This window comes from Cricetulus griseus, chromosome 5 (genome assembly GCF_003668045.3).
Source record: "Cricetulus griseus strain 17A/GY chromosome 5, alternate assembly CriGri-PICRH-1.0, whole genome shotgun sequence".
In the NCBI taxonomy this organism is placed as follows: Eukaryota; Metazoa; Chordata; class Mammalia; order Rodentia; family Cricetidae; genus Cricetulus; species Cricetulus griseus.
The window spans coordinates 14586175-14598303 of NC_048598.1; the positions used below are offsets into that span (position 1 = coordinate 14586175).

General features: G+C 43.7%; 1 protein-coding gene across 1 annotated transcript in view; it reads right to left on the reverse strand.

Annotated features, from left to right (window-relative positions):
- Window positions 1-12129, reverse strand: part of Cnst (consortin, connexin sorting protein) — an 83558-nt gene that overhangs the window by 24724 nt on the left and 46705 nt on the right. The window contains exons 3-4 of the mRNA XM_027418859.2: window positions 10873-11057; window positions 1052-1082 (exon numbers count right to left, since the gene is read on the reverse strand). Coding sequence (XP_027274660.1) covers window positions 1052-1082; window positions 10873-11057 — 216 coding nt within the window. The remainder of the gene's footprint in view (window positions 1-1051; window positions 1083-10872; window positions 11058-12129) is intronic.

Genomic DNA, 12129 nt, shown 5'->3' on the forward strand with positions numbered 1-12129 from the left:
CACCCACAGCTAAGCACTGAACCATACCCCTGGAATCCAGTTGTGGAGAGGGAGGAGGGATGAGCAAAGAAGTCAAGACAGTGCTGCAGAAACCCACAGAAACAGTTCACCTGACCTAGTGAGAGCATGGAGACCCAAGTCATAAAGCTGGGGAAACAGCATTGGACCGAACCAAGCCCTCTGAATGTGGGTGGCAGCTAGGAGGCCAAGACAGTCTATGGGACCTCTAACAATGGAGCCAGTCTTTATCCCTAGAGCACAAATAGACTTTGGGAGCCCATTCCCTATGGAGGGATACTATTGTAGCCCATATACAGCAAGGAGGGCCTAGGCCCTCCCCCCGAATGGTATGACAGACTTTGAAGGACCCTGGTGGAGGGCCTCACCATCCCTGGGGAGGAGTTGGGGGATGGGTGGGTGGGGGTTGGTGGGGAACATGGGAGGATGGGAGGGCAAGGGAATGGGGGGATGGATATGTAAATATGAGTAATAATTAAAGAATTTACAAAAAAAAAAGGTAAATTCTAATTGCACGATGATGCAGGAGCATCTTATCTTGGTGCTCCCCACATAACAAAAGAACCGGCTGATGCCTTTCTCTGGACATAGCCTTGTTGCTGAGCAGCTTGGGACCACTGCTGCAGTCATAGGTCAGCGGAGTTACCTTGAGCGTTGTGCGGCAGGCTCCATTAAGTGTGTGCTTGACTCGTGTGCTTGAGCGAGAGGCTTGAACAGACTTTTAAAGTTCCCCTTCTCAGCAGCGTGTGTTTTCCCCGTTCTCTTGGACATAAACGTTTAATGTTGGTAATTAGGCCTCCTTAACGAAAGTCAAATTTAGGTAGCTCTAGGGGGTTTTTCTGGAGTGACCTATTTCCCATACCTTGCTCTTTGAGGTGGTTACAAGGGCACACACAACTGCCAAACCCCACCAAAACCATATGGTCTGCGCATCTTGTCGCACAGACCTCAACTTTAAAAAAACAAAACAAAACAAAAAAACAGGTTCTTCAAGTGTTCTATGAATTTCTGCCTGGAGTTAAGAAAAGGATACAGTCCTCTTCCTGGAAATAGGTCTCAGCTACCTGTAAAGACAAAAGAAGAAATTAATATCTGAGTCAAAGGACAATCTTGGGAGCCAGTAAGATCTTGAGAGGCTGATTTGGTAGATTACTAACAAAAACACTTTCACCACACTCAAAGTCAGAGGACTTTGTAGGTACAGGACATAATCCTTAGGTCTCCATCAGCTAATTAAGCACAGGCCTTCTCAGGTCACCACGATCTAGTCTAGTTCAAGTCCTAAGCATCACTGAATCCCTAAAGTTTAACTCTTAAGGATTTGGGGAAAGCTACAAAGGTACAATGGGGTGAAAAGGTTAAAATGATGATTTTATTATAAATTAGAAGTTAGAAATGGGGTCAGTGAGATGGCTCAGTAGGGAAAGAGGCGTCCACCATGGCTGACAACTTGAGTTCAAGCCATGTGACCCACATGGTGGAAGGAGAGAACACATTTCCCTAAGTTGTGCTCTGATCTCCACAAGTGTACCATGGAACACACACACATATTACATGAGAATTTACACTATTCATTTCATTTCTAGTTTAAAAACTATCAGCCAGCTCAGGACCTTATGGGAGACTAGTTTTGGTGTCTGCATATGTTTGAGACCAGGTCTTATGTAGCCAAGGCTGGCCTTGAACGCCATATGCAGATGAGGTGACCATGACTCCTGATCCTCTTGTTCCTGGCCTTTCAAGTGGTAGGGTTGTAAGTAGCAAGGCCATAACAGACAAGGGTATGCTGTGATGTTTTTATTTATTATATTTTCTTTGAGTATGTTTGTGTGTGTGTATGCACTAGACTTTGGCATGGGGAGCTGTGGTGATTTGAATGTAATTGGCCCCCATAAACTCATAGGGAATGGCACTATTAGGAGGCATGGCTTTGTTGGAGTAGGTATGGCCTTGTTGGAAGAAGTGTGTCACTGTGGGTGGTAGGCTTTGAGGTTTCATATATGCTCAAGCCACTACCCAGTGTCTCAGACCACTTCCTGTTGCCTGCAGGTCAAGATGTAAGAACTCTCAGGTCTTTCGCCAGCATCGTGTCTGACTGCACAACTGCCATGCCATGATGATAATGGACTAAACCTCTGTAAGCCACTCCAATGAAATGTTTCTTTATAAAAGTTGCCATCGATCTGTGTGAGTTCGAGACCAGCCTGGACTACAAGAGCTAGTTCTAGGACAGCCTCCAAAGACACAGAGAAACCCTGTCTCAGGGAAAACAAACAAACAAACAAACAAACAAACAAAAAACAAAACAAAAACAAGAGTTGCCACGGACATGGTATCTCTTTACAGCAGTAGAAACCCTAAGACAGGTGTCTTCTGCAATTGCTCTCCGCCTTTCTTATTGGTATTAATTTTGAGACTGGGTCTCACTATATAGTCCAGGCTGTCCTCAACTTCACAGAGATCTACCTGTCTCTGCCTCCCGAGTGCTGGGATTAAAGATGTATGTCACCATATCTGTCTAGGTCTCTTATTTTTGGACTCAAGATATCTCACTGGACCTGGAGCTCACCGACTGGCTAGATTGGCTGGTGGGTTAGCCCTGGGGACCTGCCTTGTGTTTTTACACAGATGCTGGGGATCCAGATTCAGGTTGTTCTCAGACTTGCACAGCAGGCACTTTCCTGAAGTCACCACTTCAGTCCTGTTTTTAAATATTTATTTCATTTTTAATCGTGTATGAGTGTGTGCATGTCTCCCCCCTGAATAACTGTTTTAAATAATTTTATTTGGTGCTGGCACCTTAAGTAATTGTGCTACCGAAAGAGTCCAAATTTTTTGATTGCCGATAAGCAAACAACACTGCTGGGAGACATGGGATGGTGAAAGGGATTGCTGAAATACACCAGCCTAGAAACTTTAAGAATGCCTTAACTTTAAAATGGAACTCAAAAAATTTATTGCTTTGGGGAAGGGGTTGTGTTTTTGTTCCCACAGGACACAAAAATTCCTTCAAAATTAGTAAAGATCAGATTTGACTGGGTGAGACCTCCTGAGGATCTTGGCTGCAGAAGTGAGAGAGGAAGGCAGGAAAGACTACAGGACAGGTCACATGTGTGCTGATCCCAATACATGGGAACAGCTCTGAGACTAGATGAGACATAATAAATCTTGTCGGCTACAAACTCTTCATAACAGTGTGGCTATACAGTCCAAATGACAGTATAAAGTTGATAGATGTCTTTTATCTGCTCAAACATAAAACAAATCATCTTTAGCTGACTTACGACCATTGTACATTCCATATTTATATTAATACAGATATGTATGTTACCTTTAAAAGTTTGTATGTTTTCAGAACAAAAGGATTGGACGTGAATAAAGACAAGTAGCCCACATGATTCAGCCTCTCAGAACCAGTCTGTTGCAGTTTTCTCAAAATTCTGCATCCATAACAACTTCAAAACAGTTAGCTGGGGTGGTCCAGCCTCACAGATTACTCTAGCCAAGACTTCAGATAAGTTCTACACTTTCCTATTACACAGAGACTAAACAACAACAACAAAAATAAAGTCATCTGTGCTGGGACTGAACCACTATCCCAGTTTCCCAAGGGCCCCCTAGAAATGCCATTGCCCCTAGACAACAAGCAGCAGTCTAGAGAACACGATGCCCACAACCCCAAGAGGTAGGGTGGATGGTCATCCAATGAACACTTTTCATTGTTTAGGGGAGTTGGTTACAAGTTGTTCTTGGTCATGGTCAGAGGGGAAACTAAACAAAGGAGGTTAGATTCAGAAATATAAACAAAAAAGGAGGGGTAGGTATAGGAAAGGATAGATTGATAAATCTTTTAAAATAAAATGATAGGATAAATGGAATGCAAAAACTAAATTAATAGAAAAATTTTAAAAAGATAGGGTAAAAAAATAATTACTGTATCTTCTTTTAAACTAAAAAAACTACGTCTCATATATTTCACATTGGTATGAATTTTTGCATATTGATACAAGTTTAAGGTTATTTTTGTTATAATGTATGTTTCTACTCTTGTTTAAGGTATTGCACCTATGCAACTCATTTAAAAATGTAATATATAATTAAGAAATACAGGTTAGTAGTTAGTCATCTATGATAATCAAACTTGTCATGTTAGGTATGTTTTCAAGGTTAAGCCTAGGTTTGTTTAGCTCAGGTATACTTAATAGATAATGGTCCCCAAACTCGTCAGAGATCTGATGAATGTGGCGTTTAAATTGTTTAACGGAAACCGCTTACTATGACAGCCAGAGATTCCCAGATCCTAGCAGTGACCCTAAGGTCTCCAAGGAAGATGATGGGGCACCATGATGTCTCCATGGATTGTGGCAATGCTAAGCACTGGGCGGGAATGTCCCAATACAGCATCTGCAGCCAGGACCTGGCCCTGACTGTGGACAAGCAGGACACTTAAGAGTTGATTGTCCTACATAGGGCACCATTTGTAGGGAGTCTTTTTTCTGTCCCTGTGGCCAGCAATCAGATAAACAACATGGAGACTTTTTATTAATATAAAAGCATGGCTAATAGCTTAGGCTTGTTTCTAACTAGCTCTTACCACTTAAATTAATCCATTTCTATTAATTTATGTGCTGCCATGTGGCTCATGGCCTTTTATCTCATCTCCTATGTATCATGCTTCCTCTGTGTCTGGCTGGCAATCCCACCTCTTCCTAAAATTCTCTCTGCCCCTAAAATCATGCCTAGCTTAGCTTTTAATTAAACTAATCACAATAACACATCTTCACACAGTGTAAGGGAATATCCCACAACGATGGCGCTACCAGTGGAATGCTGAGAAACCTTTCAGAGTTGGTTCTGAGGTGTTGGGGGCCCTGGCGTGTGCTGTGTGCACATTCCTGTCACGTGCAATATGAAGCTGACAACATCTGGACGTCACTCAACACGATCACCACGAGCTAGAAAAAGCAGGTTCCAGAGTACCACTGAGTTATGTCTAACAGAAATTGCTAGAAACCTTTCATCTACAGATTTCCAAAGAAAATTAAACAGTATTGCCCTTTAAAGTCATCACTTTGCCTTTTGTATTTTGCTCACAGTTAGTTACTAATTGCTGCTCCCATGTGAGAAGTTTTGATGGGTTTCATTCTTACTATATAATCAGATGGGGGGGGGGTGAAGATATGTATCTTCAGTCTGTTTTTAGGTTTCCATGGCAGTTTTTGTTGTTGTTTGACCTTAAACTCACTATGTAGACCAGGCTGGCCTCGATCTTGCAGCAATTCCCCTGAGTCAGCCACTCCAATGCTGGGATTATAGGTGAACACCACCCCATCTGTGAGTTCTATAATCACCAGGGTAACAAAACCCCACACTTCAAAGTAAAGTATTTCTAGGTGAAAAGGGAAACTTCAAAATAAATATGCAGAATATTTATGTTGTAAAAATCCCCTCCATGTAAGTTGAGCAGGACAATGAGGCAAACTTCACTGCCCTGTTTATCTAACCCTGAAAAGCAGCCTAGTGGAGCAGGTAGCTCAAGGCCTTTATAGGTGAACCACCAGTTGTTCTAGTCCCAGTTCTGACACTTAGTGGCATTTTTATTTTTAAAATGGTCAGAACCACCCACATCTGTAAGAAACAAAGCCTTGCCTTCTACCCCAACTTCCCTAGTGTTTGGAGGTACACCAATATGCACTGGGCTCAAGCTAAACTTTGAGACATTGTTTCATACTGTAGCTCAGGCTGTACTGGAAGTCACTAAGCAGCCCAGGTTGACCTTGAACTTCCCAAGATCCTCTTGACTCAGCTTCTGAGCACCTATGTATCATGTGGCTCGTATGTCCCGTTTCTTGACTTCTCATGCTTCAACAGAGGACGAATTGCTAAGTTCTTTGCTTGTGACCATCCCAGCCTTACAAATACACACAGTCATTTTCCCACACATTCATCTGTCCCATGTTATTATACTAAGACCCTAAGCAAATATCTCGTTTACCTTATAATAAGCCACTCCATACAGTAAACTCTTTTCTTGGCCTGAAAGAAGTATTCAGCACACATCCTACCCCTGAGCTATACCCTCAGCATAGTTACATTAATTAACAAAGCAATCCAACTGGGGCTGATTGGGTGGTGTCCCTCCCCCTTTAATCCCAGCACACAGGAGCAAGCAGATCTCTGTGAGTTTTGGGGCCAGCCTGGTCTACATAGCAAGTTCTGAATTCTGGAGTTACATGGTGAGACCCCATCTTAAAAGAGAAGGGTGGTACAGGGAGATGGCTGGGGGGTACAGTGCCTGCTGTCAAGTCTGATGACCCAAGTTAAAACCCTGTAGCTCACACTGTAGGAGGGAAGAAAGAAATGATTTCCACAGGTTGCTTTCTCACCCCACAGGTGCTGTGTGTGAGTGAGTACAAACACACAGGCAAAATAAACAAAAGGAAAACTTTTAAAAGATTTCACACATTTATTTGTGTACCCCCCTTGTGTGTATGCTTGCGTGAGTGTGTGCATGTGAGTGTGTGTGTGTGTGTGTGTGTGTGTGTGTGTGTGTGTGTGTGTCTGTGTGTGTCTGTGTGTGTGTAGTGAGTGCACTGTCATAGGATAACTTTCAAGGGTCAATTCTCTCCTTTTACTGTGTGGGTCCCAGGAATTAAACTCAGGTCATCAGGCTTGGTGAACCAGCTTGATGCCTTGATTCCAATTACTTTTTAACTGATAAAGATATAAGTTCTAGTTTTTAAAACTACAGACTATACAATTGCCATCTATATTCATCTTTTCCTTTTTAGTGTGCAGTTTTTCTATGTATGCCTCACTTAAGTAACTTCGAATACTCAGACCAAAAAGGTCTAAATCTTCTTTCAATATGTTCAGATTCAACAGTATTCAGAAACAAAGCAATGACTGCGGAATCTGCCCCAAGATTTAATCTGCTGGTAGCAGTACCATCTGCCTTCCTACGCAGCTGTCACCTTCAAATTTCCCTTCACCTAGACCCGTCCCTTTCAACCTGTGGGTAGAGACATCAGATGCCAGATACGCTGCATATCAGATGTTTACATTACAGTTCCTAACAGTAGCAAAACTACAGTTATGAAGTAGCAATGAAATAATCTTAGGGTTGGGGGTCACCACAACACGAAAAACTGTATTAAAGGGTCACAGATTTAGGAAGGTTGGGAACCATTGAGCAAGACATCTTTCCAACATTTGGGAGTGACCTCTAGTCTCCATTGTCTCCTATCTTCTGTTGCCTGGTTTATTATACTCTATTTCATTGTGTGGCTTCTTGAGAGAGAAGAGATACTAAAGGCCCGGAAGCAGGAATATTGTCAGTTGGAAGAGCTGCTAGGAGGTTAGAGCTCCTGGAAAACACTGAGAGAAAGTTGGCAGGAATCAAGGGTTGAGAGGTAACAGGCATAGACCACACGAAGCCACGGCAAGGGCTTTGGCTTTTACTGTGAATGAGAAGAGATGTCACTGGAAGGCTTTGAGCAATTAAATAACATGGTCTCCACTGTGTCTTCGCTAAGTCACAGTAACTACTAGGTAGAAGGGGAGAGAGCTAAATAACACTAGAGTAAAGGCAGGGAAGTTTGTACAGTGAAGAAATTCAGATGGTATTTAATGAAGTAACAGGACACTTGCATATTACAGAGGAAGGGACAATGCGATGGCTCTGCAGGTCTAAGTGTCTGTTGTGCAAGCCTGACAGCCAGAGTTTGACTCCTGGAACCCATGTCGGTGGGAGGTTGTCCATGCAGTTGCCCTCAGATCTCCAAAATCTGTATGGTGGCATGTACTTCACATCCCATCATACACATACAAGCTATAATAAATTTAAAATATTTGAGTGGAAAAAATGTTTGTGCATGTGCAAATCATAATGAGAAAACTATAGATATTTGTCAAAATGTTAACAACTGATGAATGCATGTGAAAGGCATAAGGAGATGTACTGAAAATTGCTTCCTCTCCTGTCCGGCTGAGTGTCTCTTGGGAAGTGAACTGGTGAGAGGGCAGAGCTGTACTGCATGGTATTCGTGAACTGGTGACAGCGAGAGCAGAACTGTACTGTGTGGTTTTCCTAAGGCTTTGCTGTGCACCAATCGCTGTACTACACACTTACATTCACCAACTCAATTTATCTTCCACCAGCTTTAGAGTGATAAAGAAGCCGAAGCCACATAGCTCAGTAAATGCCCCTCTACTCACTGGGCTCCCTTCAAGGATACAGACTGCTGGGGTGCAGAGGAACGGCAGTTAGAGGGCTAGGACACTGCATGTTTCTGGGAGAGGGGGCAATGCAAACAGATCATCTTTAGGCCCAGTCAAGATTACTTGTCTTCACGACTGAAATGGACCTTTTTGTCCTTTCTGATTTGTTCCTGTACAGGGATCACCTGCCACAGAAAAGAACCATCTTAATTCTAATGCAACTATGGCTTAAGGATAGCAACTCCATAAAAAGATCTGTTTGCCTTGTTATTTCCATCTTTATCTTAAATATTTTTCCCAACATTTCACTGAAATTCTTCAGTGAAGTTCAAACCATAGGAAAATCAATGGCCACATGCGTTCACCCTTGGTTTGGCGACGTCTGTCATTTGTTAAGTTTGCTTTCTCTCTGTGCCTCCTCCTCCAGCATCTTTTCTCTCCATAAACCACAAGACCTCCAGGGCTAATTTTAAGTGTCTCTAATACTCGCACTTACGTCACCTGGGAACAAGGACACTATAACCCATCACTTCAGAATCCACAGGTAAAATGAAGTTTAGAGGCTTGAGAGAGGCACAGAGGTTAAGGGTGCTTGCTCTTCCACAGGGCTGGTGTTCACGTTCTAGCACACAATGGGCAGCTCAAAATATTCTGCAACTCTAGCACCAGGGGATCCAACAGCTTCTTCTGGTCTTCAAGGGTGTACACACACACACACACACACACACACACACACACAGACACACAACCTTTAAAATGATTTACTACAATGCTATTCATTTATTTATTTATTTGCTTTTCGAGACAGGGTTTCTCTGTGGCTATGGAGCCTATCCTGGAACTCACTCTGTAGACCAGGCTGGTCTCGAACTCACAGAGATCCACCTGCTTCTGCCTCCTAAGTGCTGGGATTAAAAGCATGTGCCACCAATGCCCGGCTACAATGCTATTTACATGCTGCTCATGTTCAAACTTCTTCCAGGTTATTTTAAACATGGATGTATTCAATCCAATAGCAAATTCTAGTGCTAGTGTTGTGGAAGTCTGTGTGAGCAAATGATAATAAGAAGGATGAAGCAGCTGTGTACACTTTTTGCAAACAACCCACTGTGCACATGCAACAAAGGCTGGAAGCCAAGGGAAAGCTGCTGTGGTGAGGCGGTCCTCAACGATGGAGAGTCAATACTGTGTTAGGGGCCAGGCAGCAGGCCATGTTTCCTCAACAGTCATACAGCAGACAGCATATAAAAGTATACCTCTTAGTGCCTGGAAGCAAAGCACATTTTACTTTAAAAATATTATGACTGTTTACTGCAGAAGTTGAAAGAGAAGTAAATGAGATGAAAAGCTAAGGGCTAGCTCAGTTTGGCAGAGTGCTCGTTTAGTCCTGGACTTGATCCCTCGCACCACATAAACTGGGTATGCTGGTTCAGGACTGGAATCACATCACTTGAGGGCAGGAGGCAGAAGGATCAGCAATTCAAGGCATCTTGAGCTACACAGCTAGGGTACATGAAACCTCCATCTTAAAAAAGGAAAGAAAGGAAAACACAGACACACACACACACACACACACACACACACACACCTTTCACACACACACACACACTCACACCTTTCTCTAGTCCCAGTGTTAGTATTCAGGCATCTGCACTGGCCTGTCCTTGGGGCTCTGACAGGACACGCCCTCAGCTGCTGCCACTAAGAGCACCACCTGTGCACATTCACTAAGTTCCCTTTTAAAGGGCCCTGCCCACCTCCCACCCTTCCTTCCTCCCTATCTGCCCCCCCCTTTCCTCTCTCCTGCTGCTCCCATCTCTGGAGGTTGCTACCCCCCTTTCCCGTTTTTTATGATCCTTATCCCTAATTTTAAAAATCCCTCTGCTTGAACCCTGTTGCACGGGGTCTTTCTCTTGAGAGCTGCTTTTTTAAAATTACAATACCAAGTACCAATTCATTTTAGCTGCAAATAAAATGCAAATCACAAATATTTAAATGATTTCCGTCTAGCAATTTTTAAATCTTACATGTATTGCCTGCACGATGTATGTCTGCACACCTCTTGTGTGTCTGGTGCCTGTAGGGGCCAAAAGAGGATGTTGGGAATTGAATGAAATCCTCTGGGAGAGCAACCAGCGCTTTTTAACTGGTCCAGCACCTGCTCACCTTAACCATCCATCTCAAGAGTCACTTTCTTTTCTCTGTTGCGGACTGGGCAAAGTTAATGCTGAACCGTAGACTTGTCCACTCTGACAGCACAAAGCCCCACAGTTGTATCTACATCCTTCTTTCCCATTTCACCATGGCTCTTTTCAGAACCTGCCTTAGGAAGTCTTTGTTCCTTCAGTGGCTAACAGGCCTCTTGGCATCCAGTTGGAGCTTACTAAACTCTTGCCATATTGATTTCTCTTTATACTTAGCTGAATCACCAAATACAGGCATTGGCTACTATCCAAATGACAAATCATCCAGGCTACAGCGTGTCCACCCCCTAGAATAGGCCAGATTTCCTACCAGTCATGCGTTTAGGGTCAACAATGGCAGGGAGGGATCAATCATGGAGAACCGGATTTCAATGACTCCAGACGCTGGCAGCAGCGTTAGTGAGACTGAGAGCAAAGGCTGTGGTCTTACCTGATGGAGGAAGAGGGGAAGTGCTCTGGAGTCCATCTGCTCCACCTCCCCTCGGATCAGGGAGAAGAGTGGCTGCAGTTCTGGCACTGGAGCTTTGGGGGGGTCATTTGCATTCACTCCAGCAGCCTCCTCACCAGCGGCCTGCAGCTCTGCATTCGATGTCTGCATTAAAGGTGTGGCGTCTCCTGCAGAACATGAAGGGAATGACTGCATCAGGCTAGACCCCATCATGGAGGAATGCTTTCAACTACCACCCCCACGACAGTGAAACTTTCAAGTAAAATTAACCATATGGAAAAACGACAACAACAACAAACCAGAAACCCAAATTATTGTCCTCCTTCAGTTAGTGATTTGTGCTCATGCTTTGCAACCATTTCTTCAGAACTGTAACTGAGTATCGGTACAGAAGGGGCTGAGGAGGAAGACAGGTAGCTCAGTCAGTCAAGTGTTTGCTTTACAAGAATGAAAACCAAAGTCAATGCCCAGAAGTCATATAAGAAAAAGCTGGGCATGGTAGTACACTCTGGTAATTCCAGTGCTGGAGAGAGACAGGGGGACTCCTGAGTCTCTCTGGCCGGCCAGCCTACCTCTTAGTAAGAGATGGTCTGAGGAAAAACAAAGGTGGTTGGCATCTGAGGGCTGATGTCTAATGTTGTCCTCTGGCCTCAATATGGACACATACACACACCACACACACACACACACACACACACACACACACACACACACTGACACACATTCACACACACACACATTCACACACACACTCACACACACTCACACACATTCACACACATTCACACACACTCACACATTCACACACACTCACACTCACACTCACACACACACACTCACACACACTCACACACATTCACACACACAATCATGAACTTCAGCGATGTATCACCCACACCTCTATTTTACCTCTTGAGACAATGTTCCCTACTGAGATAGAGTCCATAAGGCAAAGAGCTTTGGACAAGGAAGGAGCCAGCTATTTTTCAGAGTGACCTTAGAATGTTAGTCACTATAAATGGAGATAAGTTCTCAGATCTCTCTCCTAGATCTGACCAACTAAAACAGTCAAGATCCTTACAGAGACTCTGATGAGTAAGTAAAGGCTCGGGCGTTCACATTTGTAATCCCATCAGTTGGCAGGCAGAAGTTGGAAGGTCTGAGGCTCCATGCTTTCTTGAGCTACTCATGGAGTTTGAGGTCAGACTGGGCTACAAGAGACTCCGTCTCAAAACAACA